At 44.8% G+C, this 25027-nt stretch overlaps 1 protein-coding gene across 2 annotated transcripts in view; it reads left to right on the forward strand.

The window, feature by feature from the left end:
• The first annotated feature begins 381 nt into the window (after positions 1–381).
• LOC131698704 (cytoplasmic dynein 1 heavy chain 1) overlaps positions 382–25027 on the forward strand; it is a 41182-nt gene continuing 16536 nt past the window's right edge. Inside the window, exons 1-47 of one of the 2 annotated variants that reach the window (XM_058992117.1) lie at positions 382–782; positions 2548–2635; positions 2748–2921; positions 3229–3484; positions 4325–4511; positions 4876–5147; positions 5411–5638; positions 5917–6993; positions 7179–7358; positions 7730–7879; positions 8107–8253; positions 8674–8814; positions 8993–9169; positions 9446–9556; positions 9654–9773; positions 10030–10269; positions 10420–10575; positions 10666–10779; positions 11028–11138; positions 11561–11770; positions 12248–12394; positions 12636–12802; positions 12983–13156; positions 13657–13822; positions 14131–14319; positions 14525–14725; positions 15349–15631; positions 15847–15947; positions 16301–16460; positions 16766–17009; positions 17370–17553; positions 18035–18247; positions 18533–18771; positions 19058–19214; positions 19420–19647; positions 20060–20290; positions 20490–20630; positions 20731–20964; positions 22113–22319; positions 22508–22629; positions 22736–22901; positions 23191–23354; positions 23481–23610; positions 23802–23935; positions 24234–24348; positions 24469–24630; positions 24789–25003. In XM_058992117.1, coding sequence (XP_058848100.1) covers positions 524–782; positions 2548–2635; positions 2748–2921; positions 3229–3484; positions 4325–4511; positions 4876–5147; positions 5411–5638; positions 5917–6993; positions 7179–7358; positions 7730–7879; positions 8107–8253; positions 8674–8814; positions 8993–9169; positions 9446–9556; positions 9654–9773; positions 10030–10269; positions 10420–10575; positions 10666–10779; positions 11028–11138; positions 11561–11770; positions 12248–12394; positions 12636–12802; positions 12983–13156; positions 13657–13822; positions 14131–14319; positions 14525–14725; positions 15349–15631; positions 15847–15947; positions 16301–16460; positions 16766–17009; positions 17370–17553; positions 18035–18247; positions 18533–18771; positions 19058–19214; positions 19420–19647; positions 20060–20290; positions 20490–20630; positions 20731–20964; positions 22113–22319; positions 22508–22629; positions 22736–22901; positions 23191–23354; positions 23481–23610; positions 23802–23935; positions 24234–24348; positions 24469–24630; positions 24789–25003 — 9272 coding nt within the window. In that variant the 5' untranslated portion in view covers positions 382–523. The remainder of the gene's footprint in view (positions 783–2547; positions 2636–2747; positions 2922–3228; positions 3485–4324; positions 4512–4875; positions 5148–5410; positions 5639–5916; positions 6994–7178; positions 7359–7729; positions 7880–8106; positions 8254–8673; positions 8815–8992; positions 9170–9445; positions 9557–9653; positions 9774–10029; positions 10270–10419; positions 10576–10665; positions 10780–11027; positions 11139–11560; positions 11771–12247; positions 12395–12635; positions 12803–12982; positions 13157–13656; positions 13823–14130; positions 14320–14524; positions 14726–15348; positions 15632–15846; positions 15948–16300; positions 16461–16765; positions 17010–17369; positions 17554–18034; positions 18248–18532; positions 18772–19057; positions 19215–19419; positions 19648–20059; positions 20291–20489; positions 20631–20730; positions 20965–22112; positions 22320–22507; positions 22630–22735; positions 22902–23190; positions 23355–23480; positions 23611–23801; positions 23936–24233; positions 24349–24468; positions 24631–24788; positions 25004–25027) is intronic. The other variant, XM_058992116.1, reaches the window with a different exon arrangement.

The following is a 25027-nucleotide window of genomic DNA, read 5'->3' on the forward strand; positions in this document are numbered from 1 at the left end:
ATATTAATTCAGTTGGATATTTCTTTATTCGAAGGCCCATGTCGGTGTTTTTTTGTACGTGTATATGTCGGTGTTCCACCTCTGAAATAAAAACGCCCGGTCACTCAATCCTGCTCTTGCAAAGTCCATCTCCGAACTGAGCCAACTCCAATTGCATTATGTAATGGTTTGCAGAAATGGACGACTTGCAGTTATGATAGAGCAGATCCATTTAGGGGTTGTAGTCTGAATTGGGGTTTATCCAGAACACGAAAGATATTTTCTAATTCATAAATACAAGTCGAAACGTTTGTATGCCGGATAAAGTCAGCATTTAAAAAAAAATCAATTTTATTTCCAAATCCCAGAATGCCTGGCCCGTGATGTCATCCGCCGCAGAGCAGTCACCTGACCTCATCTTGAGGAGCGCTTCATTGCGGATTCGGGAGGAGCCGCAGACAGGAGCTTTGGATACAGACCCAAGAGTTTCGCTGAGTAACTGTGGAAGCCCTGCGTTTCTCTGTCTTTGGAGACTGCTTAGGAAATGTCTGACACCGGAGGAGGCGGTGGGGACGACGGCTCCGCCGCCATGGAGGTGTCTGCCGCGGTGCAGAACGTCGCGGATGCCTCGGTGCTGCAGAAACACATCCGCAAGCTGGTGCCGCTGCTGCTAGAAGATGGCGGCGAGGCCCCGGCCTCCCTCGAAACCGCCCTGGAGGAAAAGAGCACTGTGGAGCAGATGAGGAAATTCCTCTCCGACCCGCAGATCCACACCGTCCTGGTGGAGAGGACTTCGCTCAAAGGTTTGTTACTATTAACTTAAAAAAAAAAAAAAACAGGGTACATTTTTAGTAGCCGGTATTAATTTAAGTATAACGTTTTCAGGATACGTTCCCTAGTTCCCTGCCCCCAATCCCAACAATAAACCGCACTGTGCCGTCTGTAAGATGACAGTATCACGGAGTAGGGTGTGGACGAGGCATCCAAGAGAGACAGCCCCAGACGTTATATAACAGTGCACCAGGGAGACACGTTTTAAAGCGTTATATTGAAGTAAAGAGAGAAGTTTAATTGTGTGGATGTGCATGTGACAGTGTCGTAGTTGCCAGTTTTCCAAGAAAGAGCCAGGAGCCGATTCAGCAGGCGGTCCCTCTTTGTGGTGGAGCCGAAAATATAAATATGGTGGGTGAAAGATGCAGTTAGAAGTGCAGCAGTAGATTCCTTAGCACATTCCTTGTGTATTAAGTCAAGCTTGATAAAAATGAGTATTTATGGCTATTGCAGTTGAATCCAATAATGATTCTTTATGAGGTGAAAGAACGAATTACGCCATCCCCACAATAAATATATTATTAAGCAACACACTTGCCAGCCCGATACAGTGCTGCAGAGACTGCTTTATATTCTTACCTCTTTTTATTTTAAAATTGTAATTCTTTTTAACATTAATTCAAATAAAACCGCACTTTTAAACTGTCAACAATCTCTGATCATAACTAAAAGTCATCAATTTCTGCAAACTATTACATAATGCAATTGTCTTGGTTCAGTTCGGAGCTGCCGCAAGGGCACGATTGAGCACCAGGGCGTTTTTATTTCAGAGATGAGCACCCGCATTCACACGCACAACAGCTTCAAAACAAGGATTGTCATCCCATGCAATCCACTGTAGAACTCTCTTTGCTTTCTGTGGCAAGTTTCAAGAGCTGTATTAAAAAAGCAAAGATGATGGGACTTCAAGTAGCACAGCAAACATACTGTCTCTCAAAGTAGCCTGATTGTGGTTCTGTGCTGCACTGCAGATCTGACAGGGCAGGGAGATGCCGATCTGCAGTAGTTGCTGTTTTACAGAAAGGGGCACCACCCAGTTTTTGACTTTTTGCCTGGGTGGTCCACCTATTGGTTCAGTGTTGTAATTACTGTGAATAAGCTCTGATTGCCAGTGCTGCTCAGTAGTGTTGTGGACCTGGCCCTTTCCTTTTGACCCTGGGAGTCAAACTTGAGTCCTTGAGGGCCGCAGGGTCTTCTGGTTTTCATTCCAACTTAAGCTCTCAATTAACATAATTGATCTAATTATTTGTTGAATTTGACATATTTAATATTTTTCAAGGTCTTTTACAGTTGATGGTTTTAAAAATCCACTTGATTCAAGTTACACTACCTATGAAACACTTTGAGGCCTGAAGAGAAGTGTTAAATGTGTCCAGTTAATCAAATAATTAGACCAATTAAGTAATTGAGAGCTCGGGTGGAAAGAAAGCCAGATGACACGGCGGCACTCCAGGAGCTGAGTTTGACACCCCTGTTCTTGAAAAAGCTGTTCCCATGTTGGTGAGGCTGCATAGCAACATGTTAAATGGTAAATGTTTAACAAGCAACAACAAACAGAAAGCAAGCCAAAGCAGAAATACTGTCATGTATCACAATTAACCAGTGGGGTGGCTGAAGTATAAACGCCAGATGTCTAATTGTTTCAAAATGTACCAGAAATCTTGAAGGTGTTTTATGAACAAAGTGGTGTGTCAGTGTACCGGTGTGCAAGGATTGATGCATTCTGTTTTATTGCAGAGGATGTTGGAGATGAAGGAGAAGAGGAGAAAGAGTGCATCTCCTACAACATCAGCATTGACATCCATTATGGACTCAAGTCCAACAGGTGCAGTAAGCCAGCATTGCAGTACTGCAGGGTGATTTCATGTAATGGGTGTGCAAGTTATTAAAGTATTTTTGGCTGATTGTCCCTGACTTGGTTCCTGTTTTGTCTGCAGTCTGGCCTTCATCAAGAGGACTGGTGTCATCGACGCAGACAAGCCCATTTCATGCCAGCTGAGGGTTCTGACCCTGAGTGAGGATTCCCCTTACGAGACCTTGCACTCCTTCATCAGCAATGCAGTGGCACCGTTCTTCAAGTCCTACATCAAGGAGTCCGGCAAAGCTGACCGGTAATGCTTCCAGGGACTTAATAATGCCCATGTAAATACAATAGAATACAATACACCTTCCTGTAGCAGCTTTCATCACAAGGATACCAAAGTGCTTAAAAAAAAAAAAAAAAAAAAAAAATGTTACAGAACAGACATGAGACAAAATATTTAATATAGAAAAACCAAGATAAAAAGCTAGTTTGTAAAAAAAAAACAAAAAAAAAAAACAAATGCAATTAAATTGTAATAAATAAATTGTTTACCTCCTGATTTTTCAAAAATGCACAGTTTATTTCATGCTTCTCTTTTTCCTCTCTTCTTCCAGGGACGGTGATAAGATGGCACCCTCTGTGGAGAAAAAGATAGCGGAGCTGGAAATGGGGCTGTTGCATCTGCAGCAGAACATCGAGATCCCCGAGATCAGCCTGCTGATCCACCCCATCATCACCAACGTCGCCAAGCAGTGCTACGAGCGCGGGGACAAGCCCAAGGTGACGGACTTCGCCGACAAAGTGGAAGACCCGACTTTCCTGAACCAGCTGCAGTCTGGAGTGAACCGCTGGATCAGAGAGATTCAGAAGGTGAGGCCTGGAGCACGCCATGGTGTTCTCTAACATTTTAATGAATCTTTTAAATTGAAGACTAAACTTGACAGGGTTTTGAGATCAGTCAGCTACTAGGACCTGGACCAGCATGGATGGAGATTCTTTTTTGTTCTTATTAGTCATTAAAAGAAGACTGTGTCCCATGGTGGCTTATAGTGCCACCTGCTGGTGAAATAGTGCTTCCCAACCTTTTTCAATGTAGGGATTTTTCCCACGGACTTCTGAGGATGCACTTTGATGGCTTGAAAGTACAAATCAGCGTTTAACAGGAAACCTGAATGATGAACAATGCTGCGATGTCACATAGTTTGTATACTGATTTAACACAAATAATAAAAATAATTTGAGTCTGAAATGGGGTTTGCAGAATTTAAACAAGAAAGCTTTATTTATTTTGACACATTACTTTGAGTTGAACTATTTTATGTTAACTTTTATGTCTGATTTTCTTGATGCAATGTTGTTCCGTTGGGTCAGAAGTAAGAATGTGTTCCAGCATGTGAAGAAAAAAAACATCATACTTTTTAAAATCAATATATGGCTTTTCAAAATACTGCAAATAAATCCATGCATGCATGGATGTAATGTCAGGGAACCACTGCCCTACTGGATTCAAAGGTGAAACTTTAGACAGCTACACTGTTTTATCAGCTGTGGCATTACCTCCAGTGACCTGTCTAGTGCTGTAGCCTTGAATTACATTTTGGATGCTTTTCAATTTCTTCTTTTTAAAAAAAAATATTTGAACAGGGCAAGGATAAATCAAAACACATATTTTGTATTTTATTTATTTATTTTCCTTCTTTTTACCCACAGGTAACCAAACTTGACCGAGACCCTGCGTCTGGCACTGCTCTGCAGGAGATCAGTTTCTGGCTGAATCTGGAGCGAGCTCTGAACCGGATTCAGGAGAAGAGAGAGAGCCCAGAGGTGCTGCTCACTCTCGACATCCTGAAACATGGAAAACGCTTCCACGCCACGGTCAGCTTCGACACAGACACCGGTGCGTTCCATACCAATCTTAGGGTTCCGGAGCGCGGGTAAACTGACCTGCTGTTCATCTACTATGTGTCTGTTTGTCTGACAGCTGTTAATGTCCTTGCTTATAAGGAAGGCTAATGAATCTGAAACGAGACAGAACTGACTCCCCCACTGAAAGTACAGGACACACTCCTAGCCTTCTGTAGATATTTCAGATTGCATGTAGCTATAATCTGATAAACTCACGATTTTATACAAATGTTGTTAACCTTTTAGGTACTGTGCGATTATTACCTAAATATGAGAACCATGTGCAGGTATTGGTTTTAATAATACATGATTGCCTTTTTTTCCAGCATCTTTTAATAACACTTTTACCTCTCCAGGTCTGAAACAGGCTGTGGAAACTGTCAATGACTACAACCCCTTGATGAAAGACTTCCCCCTCAACGACCTCCTGTCTGCCACCGAACTGGACAAAATCAGGCAGGCGTTGGTCGCCATTTTCACGCATCTGCGCAAGATCCGAAACACCAAGTACCCGATCCAGCGAGCCCTCCGGCTTGTGGAGGCTATCTCCAGGGACCTGAGCTCCCAGCTGCTCAAGGTCCTGGGCACGAGAAAGCTGATGCACGTCGCCTATGAGGAGTTTGAGAAGGCAAGATTACCTGTGCTTTTCAATTATCCATTCGTTCAGTTATCTACATGTGCGGCATTCCTACAATCTGTGATGGCAGTTCAGTTTGCAAAACTTTCCTCACATTTTCACCATTTGCTTTTATATGTCAGCGTCGCACCCTTTTTTATTTAAGACTAATTGTTAAAACAGTGGAAACAATGAATGTAGTTGCTATGTTAAAGTGAGCGTGCCAGCCTTGCCCACTCTGTTGATCAAGCCCTTCTCTCTGAATTGCTTGGCAGGTGATGGTGGCATGCTTCGAGGTTTTCCAGACCTGGGATGATGAGTATGAGAAGCTGCAGGTGCTGCTTCGAGACATTGTGAAGAGGAAGAGGGAGGAGAATCTCAAGATGGTGTGGCGCATTAACCCAGCGCACCGCAAGCTCCAGGCGCGTCTGGATCACATGCGGAGGTTCAGGAGGCAGCACGAGCAGCTGAGAGCCGTCATTGTGAGGGTCCTGAGACCCCAGGTAGGGCTCCTGGCATTGTGTTAAACACCTGACCTTTAAACATAGAACATTTACTTGTCATTGTCCCTAGGTATTCATTTTTTATCCCTTACCTGTTCCTGTTGCCAGACAATGCAGGGAGTTTAACAACACACACCTGAGCTTGTTACCCACACACTGTGACTAATCAAGCTTGTAGTGAAACCGGGAATGGGTGAAACTGCTATACAGTCTTATTTCAATCCCGGCAATGCAGGATTGTTTAGCATACAGTTTATAAAAGTCTGCTTTGGTTCTAGGTATCGGCGGTCCCCCAGCTGTCGCAAGGCGAGGCTGTGGAGCCACCAGACCTGAAAGTCGCTGAAGTCCTGTTCGATGCCGCCGACGCCAATGCCATTGAGGAAGTGAACCTGGCCTACGAGAACGTGAAAGAGGTGGACGGTCTGGATGTTTCCAAAGAGGGGATGGAGGCCTGGGAGGCGGCGATGAAGCGGTACGACGAGCGCATCGACCGGGTCGAGACCCGCATCACCGCGCGCCTGCGCGACCAGCTTGGGACGGCCAAGAACGCAAACGAGATGTTCCGCATCTTCTCCCGCTTCAACGCCCTGTTCGTGCGGCCGCACATCCGCGGGGCCATCCGTGAGTACCAGACCCAGCTGATCCAGCGTGTGAAGGACGACATCGAGTCCCTGCACGACAAGTTCAAGGTGCAGTACCCCCAGAGCCAGTCCTGCAAGATGAGCCACGTGCGCGACCTGCCCCCCGTCTCCGGCTCCATCATCTGGGCCAAGCAGATCGACCGGCAGCTCACGGCCTACATGAAGCGCGTGGAGGACGTCCTGGGCAAGGGCTGGGAGAACCACGTGGAGGGGCTGAAGCTGAAGCAGGATGGAGACAGCTTCCGCATGAAGCTAAACACCCAGGAGATCTTCGACGACTGGGCCCGGAAGGTCCAGCAGCGCAACCTGGGCGTGTCCGGCCGCATCTTCACCATCGAGAGCACCCGGGTGCGGGGCCGCAGCGGGAACGTCCTGAAGCTGAAGGTCAACTTCCTCCCGGAGATCATCACCCTCTCCAAGGAGGTCCGCAACCTCAAGTGGCTGGGGTTCCGCGTCCCCCTGGCCATCGTCAACAAGGCCCACCAAGCCAACCAGCTGTACCCCTTCGCCATCTCCCTGATCGAGAGCGTGCGCACATACGAGCGCACCTGCGAGAAGGTGGAGGAGAGGATCTCCATCTCCCTCCTGGTGGCCGGACTGAAGAAGGAAGTGCAGGCCCTCATTGCGGAAGGCATCGCGCTGGTCTGGGAGTCCTACAAGCTCGACCCTTACGTGCAGCGCCTGGCTGAAACGGTCTTCAACTTCCAGGAGAAGGTTTGTTATAATGAGCTGTCTTTCTCAGATTTAGTGCTGTTTGAAGATTCAGCTCTAGCTGAAATTTTTTTTTAACATCCAATAGGTCAGTTTCCTTTTACTTAACACATGTTGAAATGAGGTTGTCTTTTACAGCATTGCTCTGTGAACGACGGGTTTGAATCTGATCAATCCTTGCTTTTCAGGTGGATGATCTTCTCATTATTGAAGAAAAGATTGACCTTGAAGTCCGCTCTTTGGAGACCTGCATGTACGACCACAAGACTTTCACCGAGATCCTAAACAGGGTTCAGAAAGCTGTAGACGACCTGAATCTCCATTCTTACTCCAACCTGCCCATCTGGGTAAACAAGCTTGACATGGAGGTAAGCTGTTTTGTCTGTTACTCCCAAAGGCGTTAATTAAATTTGACATTGTTGTCAGAACTGCGAAAATTTATTATCATACAGCACATGCTCTGAAAAATCTTCAGCCTTCCGGATAGTGTCTTTTGAAGGATGTTTGTAAACTAGGGTTAGAAAACAAAATGCTTGTTACAGGAAGAATGGGGACTTTCCTGATAAGTGTGCCTCAGTTTGAAAAGGAGTCCTTTGTAGATGTGGTACAGGGCAGGTGTTTGCATGTTCTGCTCAGTCGAATGCACCTGTGTAGCTTCTGGAGTCACTGAAGTCATGTGCAAGTATGCACATGCTTGCTGATCAATTTGAGATAAGTTTGCATGCTGTTGTCTTTGCAGATTGAGAGGATCCTGGGAGTTCGTCTGCAGGCTGGACTGAGGGCCTGGACACAGGTTTTGTTGGGACAAATGGAGGACAAAGCAGATGTGGATATGGACACAGATACTCCACAAGTCAGTCACAAACCTGGCGGGGAACCGAAAATCAAGGTACGAGCACAGTGTTTCTGCAAACTGCGTTTTACTGTTGAATATTCTCCATGAATTGTCCCTGTTGATAAATGTTAGATTATGAAAAGGTTTGAACAGTTGAGATCTCTTACGTTACCCCTGGTTAAGGAGCGGTTACTTGCTGTGTGTCGTTTTTTGTTTGTTCTATGTGTCTTTTTTTATAGTCTTGTCACAACTGATTTATTTTGTGACTGGTCTCTTTTTAGAATGTCGTTCATGAGTTAAGAATTACAAACCAAGTGATCTACCTGAACCCCCCCATTGAAGACTGCAGGTACAAGCTGTACCAGGAAATGTTTGCGTGGAAGATGGTCGTCCTGTCTCTGCCCAGGATTCAGAGTCAAAGATACCAGGTTGGATATTTTCTTTATATATATTAAGTTTCTTTTAATATTTCCAAACACTATATGCATGCAGATAGCAGGACTAAAAACACAATGAGTAATATATTTGGTTAAATTCTTTGTTAATGATGAATGCATTTGGATCCTTTTTTGCAGTAATAATAAATGTTGCTGTTCTTATTAGTTGCACGGCAGTACCACATTGAGCAAGCTGTGCGCAGTGCCACAGTGTAATGGGGTTAGGAGTGGAGTTTGAAACCTGTGCTGCTCTGTCAGGTTGTGTATTGGGGTTAGCAGTAGTGTTTGAAACCTGTGCTGCTCTGTCAGGTTGGGTATTGGGGTTAGCAGTAGTGTTTGAAACCTGTGCTGCTCTGTCAGGTTGGGTATTGGGGTTAGCAGTAGTGTTTGAAACCTGTGCTGCTCTGTCAGGTTGGCGTACACTATGAGCTGTCCGAGGAGGAGAAGTTCTATCGGAACGCACTGACCAGGATGCCAGACGGGCCAGCAGCACTGGAAGAGGCATATTCAGCTGTCAAGGAGAACGTCCGTGAGGTGGAGCAGTATGTCAAGGTATCAACTTTCCAACTCTACTGTTAATTTAATCACTGAATGCAACTGAAGATGTATCTTCTTGTGCCCTCGCCACACTAGCTGCAGTGCATCATTAACCATTAGTTCTCTTTGTACAATCTTATTTGATTGGTAATAAATAGGTTCATTGTTCTCTTCCCCTCCCTAATTTTTCCAGGTTTGGCTGCAATACCAGTGTCTGTGGGACATGCAGGCTGAAAACATTTACAACAAACTGGGAGAGGATTTGAACAAGTGGCAGGCACTGCTGGTCCAGATCAGGAAAGCCAGAGGAACCTTCGATAATGCCGAAACCAGGAAGGAGTTTGGGCCTGTCATCATTGATTATGGCAAGGTAATTGAAAAAAGCAGAAGATAATTGTGCAGGACTGGGGTATAGCTTGCCTCGTCTCTCTGCCTTGTGTTTCTGTTCAGCTGTGTTAAGACTTTGCTTTTGTTGAATTATAAAAGTGTAAACGTTTACTGATGCAGTAATTGGTGTAAACTGTTACTTTGACTGCTGTTGTCTTGTTGGTTCTGTATTATATTGTACTTGCATGTAGGGTTAGGACTCAAACAAGCGTAAATGAACTTTTTAACATTTCTTTTTTTTCTCTCTTTTAAAATAAAGGTCCAGTCCAAGGTGAACCTGAAGTATGATTCTTGGCACAAAGAGGTTCTCAGTAAATTTGGACAGATGCTTGGGCAGAACATGCAGGATTTCCACTCTCAGATCTCCAAGGTAAGGCTGATAGAGGTCTAACTGTGTCATGAAGTCGTTGAAATGGGAGTGTCCGCAGCGAGCCTGTGTTGACCTTGCGGTTTGCTTGTTTCCACAGTCCCGGGTGGAGCTGGAGCAGCACTCTGTGGACACTGCGAGCACCTCGGACGCTGTGACCTTCATCACATTCGTACAGTCCCTGAAACGCAAGATCAAGAACTTCGAGAAGCAAGTGGATGTAAGGCAGAGTCCCATGCATCATAAACAGCTTTAATCTGCCTGTTGGAAAAATAAGAATATAACACATTTTTTTTAAATTTGATTTAAACTTGGGCGGCTGCAACATTAGTCTTTATTTAAAATTGAGGTACCAGAATAATAATTCTTGACTTGCACTGAAATCGACCAACTAGGTAGACTTTACTTGCGCATGTGTTTTGTCGTGATGGGTCAGTTGAATTCCTTCTTTTCTTGCAATCGCTCTTTGTTTGTAGCTGTACCGCAATGGGCAGCGTCTGCTTGAGAAGCAGCGGTTCCAGTTCCCACCTTCCTGGCTGTACATTGATAATATCGACGGCGAATGGGGCGCCTTCAGTGACATCATGCGCAGGAAGGACACGGCCATCCAGGAGCAGGTGGCTAACCTCCAGATGAAAATCGTGCAGGAGGACCGGGCTGTGGAAAGCCGTACCACTGATCTCTTAACAGACTGGGAGAAGACCAAGCCTGTTGCAGTATGTAGTGGCGTTTGCATTCAGTTTTACTCTAAAGTGTTGCCTTTTTAAAATGACTTCTGGGAGTGTCTGCAGCGGAATGGTCTTGGGTTGTGCAGTTTTAATTTTGTTGTTTCCACCCTGATGGCAGTTTTGTATCCCTGTCTGCAGGGAAGCCTTCGCCCAGAAGAGGCCCTTCAAGCCCTTACCATCTACGAGGGCAAGTTCGGCAGACTGAAGGACGACCGTGAGAAGTGTGCCAAAGCAAAGGAAGCCCTGGAACTGACGGACACTGGGCTGTTGAGTGGCAGTGAGGAACGAGTGCAGGTGTGGACCTGAAGCACCGTCAAAATAAAACTCTCCATTTACCATCCGGGATGAAATGGGCATCATTTTTTTCTTTTTTTAAATCCCTAGGTTGCTTTGGAGGAGCTGCAAGACCTAAAAGGAGTTTGGTCTGAGCTTTCCAAGGTGTGGGAGCAGATGGACCAGATGAAAGAACAGTCCTGGGTTTCTGTGCAGCCCCGCAAGGTAAGAGTAATCTTAGTTTGAGAGTTGCTGTTCAAACAGGTGTGTCAGTAACAGAGGGACACATGTATAGACTTACAGGAACCTTGTGTATCCCCACAATCTCATACACTTAAGCTCCATCACAATTGGGACAAGCAGTTTGCTGCATAGACAAAATGTAAAGTGTGATGTGCACAAAACTGCCCAGGCTAATGAAACCAATACATTGATCTGTTGCTAATGCCAAAGGTTTCTCCTTGAATCCTTAGCTCCGCCAGAACTTGGATGGGCTGCTGAACCAGATCAAGAACTTCCCTGCTCGACTGCGTCAGTATGCCTCTTATGAATATGTGCAGAGGCTGCTGAAGGGCTACATGAAGGTGAGTCTGTGTGCTGTCTTGGAAACGTAGATCAAGACCCTAGAACACTAAGAGGCCAGGTCTTCTCTCGGAGACTATTGCCTGTGTATCTAATGAGGAGGTCTGCATATGTCTTTTAAAATATGCTTAAATTACTTGGTTATACTTATAGGACTGTCTAGGAAATTATTATTTATTTATTTATTTATTTATTTTGTTTCTCATTTGCACATTACTGGCTGGTTTCACAGACCTAGATTAGCATTTATCTTGAGCTACCTAATTCTGTTGGGTAAGGTAATCCAAGATTAGTACTAATCCGGGTAAGTGAAACCAGCTGTACTACTATAATCCTATTCTTTTAATAATACATACAATACACTTTTTGAAGTTTTAATGTTAAAAAGCCGTGCTAGTGTTTAATGGCGACGTCTCATTGGCAGATAAACATGCTGGTGATCGAGCTGAAATCGGAGGCTCTGAAGGACCGCCACTGGAAGCAGCTGATGAAGAGACTGCATGTGAACTGGGTGCTGTCCGAGCTCACTCTGGGACAGATCTGGGATGTGGACCTGCAGAGGAATGAGGCCATCGTCAAGGACGTGCTTCTGGTGGCCCAGGGAGAAATGGCTCTGGAGGAGTTCCTGAAACAGGTCCTTACCCTTCCCTCTGCAGCCTTGCATAGCCAGAAACAAGAGATACACAGCAGAGCCTTTCACTCCCAGAGGACATTGCAGCAACCTTTCAAGTTACTAGAAGAGGAGAAAAAAAAAATAACAGCTAGCTTGATTTATTTTATTTATTTATTTAACTTTAACAGGTGTTTTTTCTCCCATTTAAAAACTTCACAAAGTAGTTTTGAAGATCAGCCCTATTGCATTTGGATTAAAAAATTGTGTTGGGAGCAAAAAAAAAAACTTTATGAAAAGTATGAGATTTTAAAGTATTCTTATTGAAGTATGTGTGCTCTATTTTGGGAAAATTCTATTTGCATGTAGTGTGTATGTCTTTAGAGAAAGCCTACCAGCTGATTTTATTTTTTTTATTTATTATCCTTTTTCCCGTTCCGCTCAGCTAACGATGGTAAGCGCACACTGTACTTCTGACTAAGTGTTTTCGTGCATCAACAGATTCGGGAAGTCTGGAACAGCTATGAGCTTGACCTGATAAACTACCAGAACAAGTGCCGGCTGATCCGAGGATGGGACGACCTTTTCAACAGGGTCCGGGAGCACATCAACAGTGTTTCTGCCATGAAGCTGTCTCCTTACTACAAGGTGCGTCCTCCTTAATTAGGCATTGCCAAGGTACATGTGTGTGTTTGTCCATCCCCCATCCCTTTTGTGTGCAAGTTACATGCTGGCAAATTTTATCTTTTTTAAACTGCTAATTTTCAAAAGACTAATTTTGTAGATCTTTTTAATTGGTAGTTCGAATAGAGGCTGCTTTTTTTTTTTCTTGCAAGATGGTTGGTTCTTGTTTTTAGAGTGGTGTTTAGATGAATCTTCCCTCTTCCAGGTGTTTGAGGAGGATGCTCTGAGCTGGGAAGACAAGCTGAATCGTATCATGGCTCTCTTCGATGTCTGGATCGACGTGCAGCGACGCTGGGTTTACCTGGAGGGCATTTTCACCGGCAGCGCGGACATCAAACACCTGCTTCCAGTGGAAACGCAGAGATTCCAGAGGTGAACCTGAAGAGAATACATAGAGTAAAATGTGTGGGCTGCAAGGTTTGGTAGCATTTAGTACTTTACTAATGAAGGGGGCACACAAGCAATTTGATTTGATTCTCCTGCAGCTCAGGGGGTGGGGTGAGTAATACGTCTGTGCTTCACGTTCTCATTTCTTTTATTGTCGTTTCACAGCATCAGCACAGAGTTCCTGGCGCTCATGAAGAAAGTGTCCAAGTCTCCCCTCGTGATGGATGTCCTGAATATTCAGGGTGTGCAGCGATCCTTGGAGAGACTGGCGGATCTACTGGGAAAGATCCAGAAGGCACTGGGAGAGTATCTGGAGAGGGAGCGATCGTCCTTCCCACGGTACGGAGGCCAAGCCCTTTGGGATCCAGCGCTCCCTCGTTCTTTCGCAGATACGGTTAATTCACTGTTGGGCCATCTCGATAGCAGATTATGAGGGAGCACTGTATATGAGATTTTATATTGATCTCTCCTGTAAGATTTGCCTGGGGTAATGGTGCATCTCAAATCACTCCATGGATTACCTTCATTATTTAAATATGTTGTTGCCCTCTGTATAAAGGTGTGCTGATTGATTTGTGGAGCAGATGTCCTGTTTGAAATCAAATTATATATATATTTTTTTCCTTTTACATAGTTATATAAAATCCTGCAGTTTCACAGAACAGAGAATAGATTGCTTCATTTAATTTGTAGTAAAATATTTAATTTAATACAATGCAGTCTTGGTGACGTGTGTGTGTGTGTGTGTATATATTGGAGGTCCATCCTTTTGTCTGTAGGTTACATGTTTTTGGCAGCTGCTTTTCTGACCTGTGTAATTGTTCTGGTAAATGTTGTAGGTTCTACTTTGTTGGTGATGAAGACTTGCTGGAGATCATTGGTAACAGCAAGAACGTGGCCAAACTGCAGAAACACTTCAAGAAGATGTTTGCAGGCGTGTCCAGCATCATCCTGAACGAGGACAGCACTGTAGTGCTGGGGATCTCCTCCCGGGAAGGGGAAGAGGTAAGGGCCCTGGAGGAAGATGAGAAACCTTCCATGTGTCCGCCACTAACCTGCACTGCTTGAATCCACACAACTAGTGAAACAGTTTTATAGCTATTTAGTACCTGGAAGCTCAGCCATTATTGTCCCCTAGTGAAGCTATCTGTGGAGAACCATCAAAAAGGCTTCTATTAGCACAAGTGTGCAGGTCTGACCTGTAATGCACTGGTGCAAGACTCTAATTAGTTAGAATTAGAGGCATTCCGCTACATTTACAGTTTTGTTAAAGGCTTTAAGCAGTTTTGTGTGTGTGTTTTTCCCCTCTTCAGATCCTATACAAGACTCCTGTATCAATCACAGAGCACCCGAAGATCAATGAGTGGCTGACTCTGGTGGAGAAGGAGATGAGGGTGACTCTCGCCAAACTCCTGGCCGAGTCCGTCACAGAGGTGGGAGTTTTCAACAAAGGGACCGCCATCGACCTCGCAGCCTACATCGACTGGATCGACAGATATCAGGTACGCACTCAAACCTCTACAGTGTGTGTGTGTGTGTGTGTGTGTGTGTGTGTGTGTGTGTGTGTGTGTGTGTGTGTGTGTGTGTGTGTGTGTGTGTGTGTGTGTGTGTGTGTGTGTGTCCCTATGGGATCCTTGTGATGAAAGACGCTATAGAAATGTGAATTGTATAGTCTTCTTATTCCATGTCTTTATCTCTGTATTTCAGGCTCAGATTGTGGTCCTGTCGGCTCAGATTGCTTGGTCTGAGAATGTAGAGAATGCCCTGAACGTCACCGCCAGTGCCGGCGATGGGGACGAGGCTCCCGTGCAGGCTGTCCTGTGCAACGTGCAGGCCACTCTGAACGTGCTGGCAGACACTGTGCTCATGGAGCAGCCGCCCATCCGCAGGAGGAAACTGGAGCACCTGGTTAGTACTAACAGGGATGGAAACCGGACTCCTGGTGATTACCCATTCCAGATTTTACTATGAGCTTCATTAGCCACAGAGTGTATAGGTAACAAGCACAGGTGTCTTCTTAAACTTGCAGTAAAACCAGGAATGAATCAAACTGCTGTGCAGTGGAAGTCTTTTTCTAGCCCTGTGTAACAATGAATCGTGGTGCTTTCTTTACATGCGATTACTTGTATTGTAACGGAGTGTGTATCACTTGTATAGCAACCAAAGGCATCGCTACTTGTAATACCACTAAATCCTTCTTGAATGATGATTTGCTTGGTGTTGATACATAGTCTCCACATCCTTATTTATTTAAAAGAAATTCTTACCAGAATAGTCAGTCATATTTTTTTAAATCTGGTCTTCTTATACGTTTCATACCAAGAAGACCATCAGCTGTATGGTGACACATGTAGTAATATGTATTGTGTCGTGGCCTCGGTGTATCGTTAAACCCCTACTGGTTTGTTAACATGCTTCCTTAGGGTTTGACAGATACCTGGTGTGTAAAGTCCAAATGTGATATTTTGTTTATTAAATAAGTAAATGAATGTGCATCTAAATTGTCTTGTCACCGTCCCTGTGTTTCCCAGATCACAGAGTTGGTGCACCAGAGGGACGTGACCAGGACCCTGATCAAAAACAAGATTGACAACCCCAAGTCCTTCGAGTGGCTCAGCCAGATGCGCTTCTACTTCGACCCCAAGCAGACGGACGTCCTGCAGCAGCTCTCCATCCAGATGGCCAATGCTAAATTTAACTATGGCTTCGAGTACCTGGGAGTGCAGGACAAGCTGGTCCAGACGCCCCTCACTGACCGCTGCTACCTGACGATGACCCAGGCCCTGGAGGCCAGACTGGGAGGATCCCCGTTCGGTGAGTGGAGAGATCCTCACATGCTCAAGCACAAAGTGAAAAGTGTCTCCTCTTCTGTGCTGAAACCCCACCAGCACTTTCATTCTTGTTATAAATAAGGAAGGGACACAAATATCAGCTGCAGCTTCCGAATACTGCACTATTATCTCATGCTGTGTATTACTGCTGTATACAGTATGTTGGAGTGTTTGTCGATGCCCCTCTTTCTTGCCTAGGTCCTGCTGGCACTGGAAAAACTGAGTCTGTCAAGGCTCTTGGTCACCAGCTTGGTCGCTTTGTTCTGGTCTTTAACTGTGACGAGACCTTTGACTTCCAGGTACGTTTCCTCAACCGGATTTGTCCGATTGGCTGGATTCCTGGGGAATTTTTTTCCCCCCATTTATTCACAAAGTTAATTTGACATTTTGATGCTTTGCAAACCACTGAAATTGAAAACTGTTGAAAATGAATGTAAAATCAGGAATAACTACGAAATATAAACATGGCAATAGCAAATAGTGAAACGTTTCATTGAAAATGCGTATGGCAATTTACACGGTAAACAACAGGAATTATTACACTTTGAATCTAATAACCGTAGATCGGTAGCCTTGCTTGTGATTCTGGATAGCGTTGCTACAGCATGCTCTTGAGTGAATTTAGCGCTTTGTTTTTTGTTCTTGCCTGCAGGCTATGGGTCGCATCTTCGTGGGTCTGTGCCAGGTGGGAGCCTGGGGCTGCTTTGACGAGTTTAACCGGCTGGAGGAGCGCATGCTGTCTGCTGTGTCCCAGCAGGTCCAGTTCATTCAGGTGGCTCTGCGTGAACACTGCAACACCGGCCCTGACAGGAGTAAGCCGTCCTACCTTCCAACTGTCGTCTTTGCATCCTGTCCCTCACATTTTCAATTAAAAGAAAACTTAAGACTGCGGTCATAGCTGCTGTTTTCTGTATGACTTTCCCTTTAGAAGGATTTAGGAAAATGCTCAGATAGACGTCAACCTAGATACCGAGTTGTATCATACATTTCCAACAGCTAGTACCTGAGTCTTATTGGATAAGAGTTTGAGAGATGAGGTGTTGGGTTTTAAATCTCTGTTTAAGCTGAGAGTACAGGCATTGTTAAATACAGGTGTGTGTTTCATTTAATATTGCAGGCACCAAAACGATTACCTGCGAGCTCCTAAACAAACAGGTGAAGGTGCGGTCGGACATGGCCATCTTCATCACCATGAACCCCGGCTACGCAGGCAGGTCCAACCTGCCCGATAACCTGAAGAAGCTCTTCCGCAGCTTGGCCATGACCAAGCCGGACCGGCAGCTGATTGCCCAGGTCATGCTGTACTCCCAGGGCTTCCGCACTGCAGAGATCCTCGCCAAGAAGATTGTGCCCTTCTTCAAGTAGGTCCTGCAGCCAGGAGTCCGCTTGCATATTGGATTGTGAATTAAGATTCAAACAGATTTTATTATTTTATTTGCAGATAAACATACGAAATGACAGATCGCTGCAATATGTAAACACTTATTGGACCCTGTTGTGTGTTTTATTTTTGACGTAAAGTGTTTTTTTCTGTGTGAAAATCAATTTGAATAAATTTTTTCAGGATAACGCACACACATCTTTAGACAGATGTTTCAGGTATCACATTGGCTATTGAGAGGGCACAGGCTAAAGAGTGGAAGTGATAACCTTGCCTTTCTTTTGTTTTGATCTTGTAATCGTCGGCTCCCTTGAATTGAAACCCTTGTGTTTCTCTGCAGGCTGTGTGACGAGCAGCTGTCCTCCCAGAGTCACTACGACTTCGGCCTGCGAGCCCTGAAGAGCGTGCTGGTGAGCGCCGGCAACGTGAAGAGAGAGCGGATCCAGAAGATCAAGAGGGAGACAGAGGAGCGTGGAGAGGTGGTGGATGAGGGAGACATCGCAGAAAATCTGCCAGAGCAAGAGGTGAAATATATATATATATATATATATATATATATACGCACACATACAACAGTGCGCACAATTATTTCAACACCTCAAAATGAGTCATTTATGTCCTTTGTATACCTACCTGCATGAAAACCTCTGCGTGTGAGAATTATGTAAATAAATACAGAGTTACTTGATTGTAACTTGGCACAGGAGACTAGTAACTAGTGGTGCTGGTTTCTTGTCTCTGCTTCTGAAGGCAATAAATGTGATGAAGTGCTTCTGTAATTCCCTCATTTCCATTATAGGCAGTGCCCAGTATATATGAACATTTTCACTGCCATGTTGTTTAACCCTCTGGACACATCGATGATACACATCGCTGTCACGTTTCCGCATTGCTTCGTGGTTCACAAACCATTCCCTCTGCCATGCCCCTTGGGGTTATGCTGGCTTTGCTCACGAGAACTCCCTTTTCTGGGTCTAACCCGGCGCTGCTGTCTGCCCTGCACAGATCCTGATCCAGAGCGTGTGTGAGACCATGGTGCCCAAGCTGGTGGCGGAGGACATCCCGCTGCTGTTCAGCCTGCTCTCGGACGTGTTCCCGGGGGTGCCGTACCACCGCGGGGAGATGAGTGCCCTGCGGGAGGAGCTGAAGAAGGTGTGCGCCGAGATGTACCTCACCTACGGAGGAGGGGAAGACGTTGGCGGCATGTGGGTGGAAAAGGTAGGTTAGCATAGCCACTGCTTTGTCTCTGCATAGAGGAGGTAAATGTCAACGTTTATTTTATTTTATAATTGTGGTTAAAATGAATGAAGTTTAAAAAAAAAAAAAAAAAAAAAAAAGTCGACGGCCAGACCCCTCTTAGTGACCCCCTGAGCCGCGATTCATCAGTCTCTTGTATAGCGTGCGGCTTTATAACTGGTTTCCTCGGTATAAAGGGCTGCCTGATGAAGGAAGAGAACTGTAAAAATGACACACTTTTATATATAGTATATTCATTTTTCCTAGGTTCTTCAGCTGTACCAGATCACTCAAATCAACCATGGGCTGATGATGGTTGGCCCGTCTGGCAGTGGAAAGACCATGGCCTGGAGGGTCCTGCTGAAAGCACTGGAGAGGCTTGAGGGAGTGGAGGGCGTGGCCCACATCATCGACCCCAAAGCCATCAGCAAGGACCACCTGTATGGAACCCTGGATCCCAACACCAGAGAATGGACCGATGGGCTGTTCACACATGTGCTCAGAAAGTAAGCAACTTTCAGGACTTGCTGGATTTCATTTAATCTCTTCTGCTGACCTTAGGAACCTAGTCCATTTTCTTTAGGAAAAATTATTTACTAGCAAGCACTTTAATTCATTGTTTGCATTCTGCAGTAATTAACTCCAAGTGCGTGTCATGAACAGAGTGCTGTTTGTATTTCATCGAAAGGTTATATCTTGGTGTAAAAAACATAAATAAATAGAACGGATTTGGCTGCAGGTGGGTTGGCGAGAATGTTCCTGTGTAATACCTTGTTATTTGTAACCCTCCAGGATTATTGATAACGTGAGGGGAGAGCTGCAGAAGCGTCAGTGGATCATCTTCGACGGAGACGTGGATCCTGAATGGGTTGAGAACTTGAACTCCGTGCTGGATGATAACAAGCTGCTCACCTTGCCCAACGGAGAACGCCTCAGTCTGCCGCCCAATGTACGACTTTCTCCCCTTCCTGTATTCTGTACATTTAAAATGATACAAATATAGTTTTAATAAATAGCACATGATACATAAATAATTCACTGCACACAACACCTGATGAGATGATGCAATGCAACACACTAGAATACAGCTAGAGGCAGCTTGTCCTTTTTTTCTTCATTTTCAGTTTAACCCTTTTTTGTGGTGTGCTGTTTAGGTGCGCATCATGTTTGAAGTGCAGGATCTGAAGTACGCCACGCTGGCCACGGTGTCTCGCTGTGGCATGGTGTGGTTCAGTGAAGACGTCCTGAGCACAGACATGATCTCTAACCACTTCCTGGCTCGGCTGCGCAACATCCCTCTGGACGAGGGGGAGGACGAGGCCCAGCGCATGAGGAAAGGCACCGAGGAGGAGGGTGAAGAGGCTGCTTCTCCAATGCTGCAGGTAAACACATTCCTTCCACTCCATTCATTCATTTTCAAAGATTTTGCTGCTCACCAGAGTGTTTGACCAGGTAAAATATTATGGACTTGATTCTCAAACAATTCCTAAAGAACATAACCTGATTTAAGAAAGAACATCTGATTCTGAAAGCTACGTTAATCATAATCTGTAAAAATTGGTTTGTATTTAAAATGAATAAGAGTTGAGGGAGCAAAAACTGTACTTCTTTATTTGGCCATTTAAAGAAACCCTAAAGCATGTTTTGTATATCTATTTGCATTTAATTTGAAATGAACTTTATTTGTAAATGATTTTCATTTACAAATCAATTCTCAGTCTTAGTTTTGAGAATCGAACTCGCTATGTAATACATAATAAAATCTATATATTGTCGTTTTGTCTCCAATGAAAGATCCAAAGAGACGCTGCAGCGATCATGCAGCCCTATTTCACGACGACAGGCTTGGTGATCAAAGCGCTGGAGCATGCCTCCAAGATGGAGCACATCATGGACTTCACGCGGCTGCGCTGCCTGGGCTCCCTCTTCTCCATGTGCCACCAGGCGTGTCGCAACGTCGCCCAGTTCAACAACATGCACCACGACTTCCCAATGCAGATCGACCAGCTGGAGCGCTACATACAGGTGCGCACTGCAGGAAGGGGCTTGATTCTCAGAGTAACGGCTGTGCGTGTCTGCTCCGTGGGGTGTCACGCACTCTTTTTGCATAGTGGTTAGAACTCTCGCTGGCTTTGTGCGCGGTCGCCGGGTTTGCACCCAGCTGCCTCTATATCCCAACATGAAGAGGAAACGCTCTAATGACCCTTGATTTGTGTTTTTACAGCGGTACCTGGTGTATGCTATTTTGTGGTCATTCTCTGGGGACAGCAGATTGAAAATGAGAGCAGAACTCGGAGAATACATCAGACGCATCACTACCATCCCGCTGCCCACTGCGCCAAATGTTCCTATCATTGATTATGAGGTAGTGTTTCTTTCTATTTCTGTAACATGATTTGCTATGTAGGTGCCCATGTTGTGTCCTCTGCAAATTCTCCTCCAAATAACAACGTCCCGCTCCTCAGGTTTCAATCACAGGGGAATGGCAGTCCTGGCAGGCCAAGGTCCCCCAGATCGAAGTGGAGACCCACAAAGTGGCCGCCCCCGATGTCGTGGTGCCCACGCTGGATACAGTCCGCCACGAGGCCCTCCTGTACACCTGGTTAGCTGAGCACAAGCCTTTGGTGCTGTGTGGCCCTCCAGGTTCTGGCAAAACCATGACCCTGTTCTGCGCCCTCAGGGCGTTGCCAGATATGGAGGTAAGATTCATTTAAATAACAATTATATAATACAGAGCGTGCATGCCATTGTAATCTGGGGCGCAAAATCATAGCAATATTTATGTTGCATGGTTTCTTATTAAGCTTTGTGAATTTGAGATCATGGTCTGTTTCATACTGGTGTCTCAGTTTTGCCGTTTTGTACTTTGCCCATTGGACAAATTGTTTTTATTTATTTATTTTTCCTGTGTTCGTTCTGTTGCTAGAAAAACACTCCGGTATATTTCTAGAGAGCCATGCAAGTTTCTGAAACCTGAATTGTGGAAGTCTAGCACCTCCACACAAACATTTTAAAAAGTGTTTACGTTCTACCCCTGTCGCTTCTGATTGGCTAGCTGTGAAAAAAGCTGATCTGTTGGTTACAAAGAAACACAGAAATGGCTGCCAGGAGAGCCTCTGGTATTTACGTTTTTTAGTCAATTAGCAAATAAGTGATACTGCTTTCTTTAATACATGAACCTGACATTTAAATGCTGCAATCTAGTAAAGTTACAAAAAAAACACTAGTCACTAAGATGTTCGTGGTCAAACATGTGCTTGGGTTTAAAAAACAAAGTTTACTGTTTAGAAGCATTCAAAGACAAACTTTCCCAGGCAATTTTTTTTTTTTTTTTTTTTTTTTTGCTAACCTAGTTTGCTATTTACCATTTACATATGTTTTTGGATTTAAACGCTATTTTTAAAAAAATTACTTTTGTTTTTACTAGATTTGAACAGAAGCAATATTTGTTATTTATTGGACGCGCACAGTCCATAGATTTGTAAAGTTATTAAAACATGAAGATTGACAAATATGTTTATAATGATAGAAATGAAATGCTGATCTATGAGATTATCTGTTTATAGTAGAATATATAGTGGGGGGTGGGGTTGGGGTTGGGGGTGGTGGGGGTGGGGGGCAGAAGCTATTTTTATATTTGAATAACTCCCAAGTACTGCTTATTGTAGTTGTACTCTTAGTATGTTAATAACATTTACTAGCAGATGTGTTCCAAACTGCACTGAAAGGAACATTTAGCTGTGGAAGTGAAGCTAGTAAAAAGCCTGTCTTGCAGAGAGACTAAATTGGTGTGATATCTTTTTTTAAATTCTGTGTCATTGTGTCTAATCGTTCTCCACTGCTCCAGGTGGTAGGTCTGAACTTCTCCAGTGCCACCACTCCAGAGCTGCTTCTGAAGACGTTTGACCATTACTGTGAGTACCGGCGCACTCCCAATGGAGTGGTGCTGGCCCCGGTGCAGCTCGGCAAGTGGCTGGTGCTCTTCTGCGATGAAATCAATTTGCCTGACATGGACAAGTATGGAACCCAGAGAGTCATCTCTTTCATCAGACAGGTAGGGAAGGGGAGAGGAGCTGGGGGCAGGGGGGGGAGGCCTGCCACGCAATCACGCATGTTTCAATTACACAGTCCTTAATAAAACAGACTGTACGTATTTTTTGTGGCTGTCATCCGTGTCTGCAAATGAGTTGGTGAAAGCGTGCTTGGGTACTTCCTGATGCAGTTTTCATTTTGCACCTGCAGATGGTGGAACACGGTGGTTTCTACCGCACCTCGGATCAGACCTGGGTTAAACTGGAAAGAATCCAGTTTGTGGGTGCTTGCAACCCTCCTACAGACCCTGGAAGGAAACCCCTCACTCACCGGTAAAGCAAGACACAGAACTGACTAATAATGACTTCCACTCCGTTCTGTTTTCTGTGTTTCGGAATGCAGAATGACTGCGTTTGTTTTTCTTCTGTACGTTTTCAGATTCCTGCGACACGTGCCAGTGGTTTATGTGGATTATCCAGGCCCGGCTTCGCTCACCCAGATCTACGGCACGTTTAACCGCGCCATGCTCCGGCTCATCCCATCACTCCGTACATACGCAGAGCCCCTCACTGCTGCCATGGTGGAGTTCTACACCATGTCACAGGTGAGGTCAAACAACACTAATACAGGTGTTGATAATACATGCCATTAGTTCTAGTAGTAAGCTTACTTTGTTAAATTTTAATGCCTTGGCTAGCAGCCTCCGGGGTGATTTCTGTCTTGATCGGGCTACTCTTGAAACGTCTGAACATACAGGTGTCTAAATGCGCAACTTGAAAATACTGTACTGTTCTGTAAGGAACAGAAACAGAATTTTGGCATCGTCTGTGACGAGCGAGCAGAAGATCACAGGTGTTTTGTGAAATTTGTACTTCAATAATGTTTTTATACAGGAACGCTTCACCCAAGACATCCAGCCTCACTACATCTATTCCCCTCGAGAAATGACCCGGTGGGTAAGAGGCATCTTTGAAGCGCTGAGGCCCCTGGAGACGCTGGCTGTAGAAGGACTGATAAGAATCTGGGCTCATGAAGCACTGCGACTGTTCCAAGACAGGTGGGTGCAGCATTGAGGAACAAATTCATACAAATAGAAATACAAATCATTTAATGTCTGTGTGTGTCTGTGTGTGTGTGTTTATTTTTTTTCCTGTAATAAGCCTTTTATTATTTTTTATTTTAGGCTAGTAGAGGATGAGGAAAGGCGCTGGACAGATGAGAACATTGATATGGTGGCTTTGAAGCATTTCCCCAACATTGACAAAGAAAAAGCATTGAACAAACCCATCCTGTACAGCAACTGGCTGTCCAAGGTAGCCACTGCCAGCCTGTCGTGATTATGATGTGTGTTGAATAGTGCATGTGTATGAGTTTTGTTACTCCAGGATTAAACAGGCAGTGAGTGTACATGGAGCTGCGAGAGTGGTTTGGGGGGAGGTTTTAAAGTGATTTAAAATGAATTGCATTTCCGGTTCTCAACTCCTCCTCTCATTCTTGTTCTTAGGATTACGTGCCGGTGGATCAGGAAGAGCTGCGAGACTATGTCAAAGCCAGACTGAAAGTATTTTACGAGGAGGAATTGGATGTGCCTCTGGTTTTGTTCAATGAAGTCTTGGACCACGTATTAAGAATTGACCGGTAGGTTAAAATGTTAAGAAAAACAGAAGTAGTAATAATTGACACTTTTTAATTATTTAATGGTAATCGATCGCTTACACAAATGCTTTAAAGTTAGATTTAGTGCCTTTTTTTAATTTTAGAAACACTAAAATCAAACTTGGTCAAATTCAACGACTAGAAGTCCTTTTGAATATCTTCAATGTTTGCCATTGAATGTATTGAGTTTCTTTTTATTATTTTTGAATGTGTAGCGATTTAGTGTTTTAATAGTTCTGGATGACCTGCCTATAAACATCCATGTTTGTTGTCTTCTCAGGATCTTCCGCCAGCCTCAGGGTCACTTGCTCCTTATCGGAGTCAGCGGTGCTGGAAAAACAACCCTGTCTCGCTTTGTTGCCTGGATGAACGGACTCAGCGTTTATCAGATCAAGGTGCCGTCCTATAAGCGGGCCTTAGCAATTCTGTGTGTTTGTGTGTGAAACAGATGAAACCTAACCAATTAGCTTTGTAAATCTCTTTCAAGTCCTGTAATGCTGGGTTTGTGTGCACAGGTGCATAGGAAATACACAGGGGAAGACTTTGATGAGGACCTGAGGACCGTGCTGCGTCGCTCCGGCTGCAAGAATGAAAAGATCGCTTTCATCATGGATGAATCTAACGTGCTGGATTCAGGATTCCTGGAACGTATGAACACACTGCTGGCCAACGGCGAGGTAAGATGAAAACATTTTGCTAGTGTGCTTCTGTACTTAAATTATACATACTGGGGGGGGGGGCGAGCGAGCTTTTTAGAAGACACGGTCTTGTAGTAAAGACCAACTGTCTGTAGGGGGCATGTAAAATGTCATTGTGTTGATGTTGTCCTGCGCAGGTGCCTGGTCTGTTTGAAGGCGATGAGTACGCCACCTTGATGACCCAGTGCAAGGAGGGAGCTCAGAAGGAAGGGCTGATGCTGGACACTCACGAGGAGCTGTACAAGTGGTTCACGAGCCAGGTGATCAGGAACCTGCACGTGGTGTTCACCATGAACCCATCCTCCGAGGGGCTGAAGGACAGGGCTGCCACCTCTCCAGCTCTCTTCAACAGGTCAGCAATCCTGCTTCCTTTTAG

This window comes from Acipenser ruthenus, chromosome 18, assembly GCF_902713425.1.
Source record: "Acipenser ruthenus chromosome 18, fAciRut3.2 maternal haplotype, whole genome shotgun sequence".
Classification (NCBI taxonomy): domain Eukaryota; kingdom Metazoa; phylum Chordata; class Actinopteri; order Acipenseriformes; family Acipenseridae; genus Acipenser; species Acipenser ruthenus.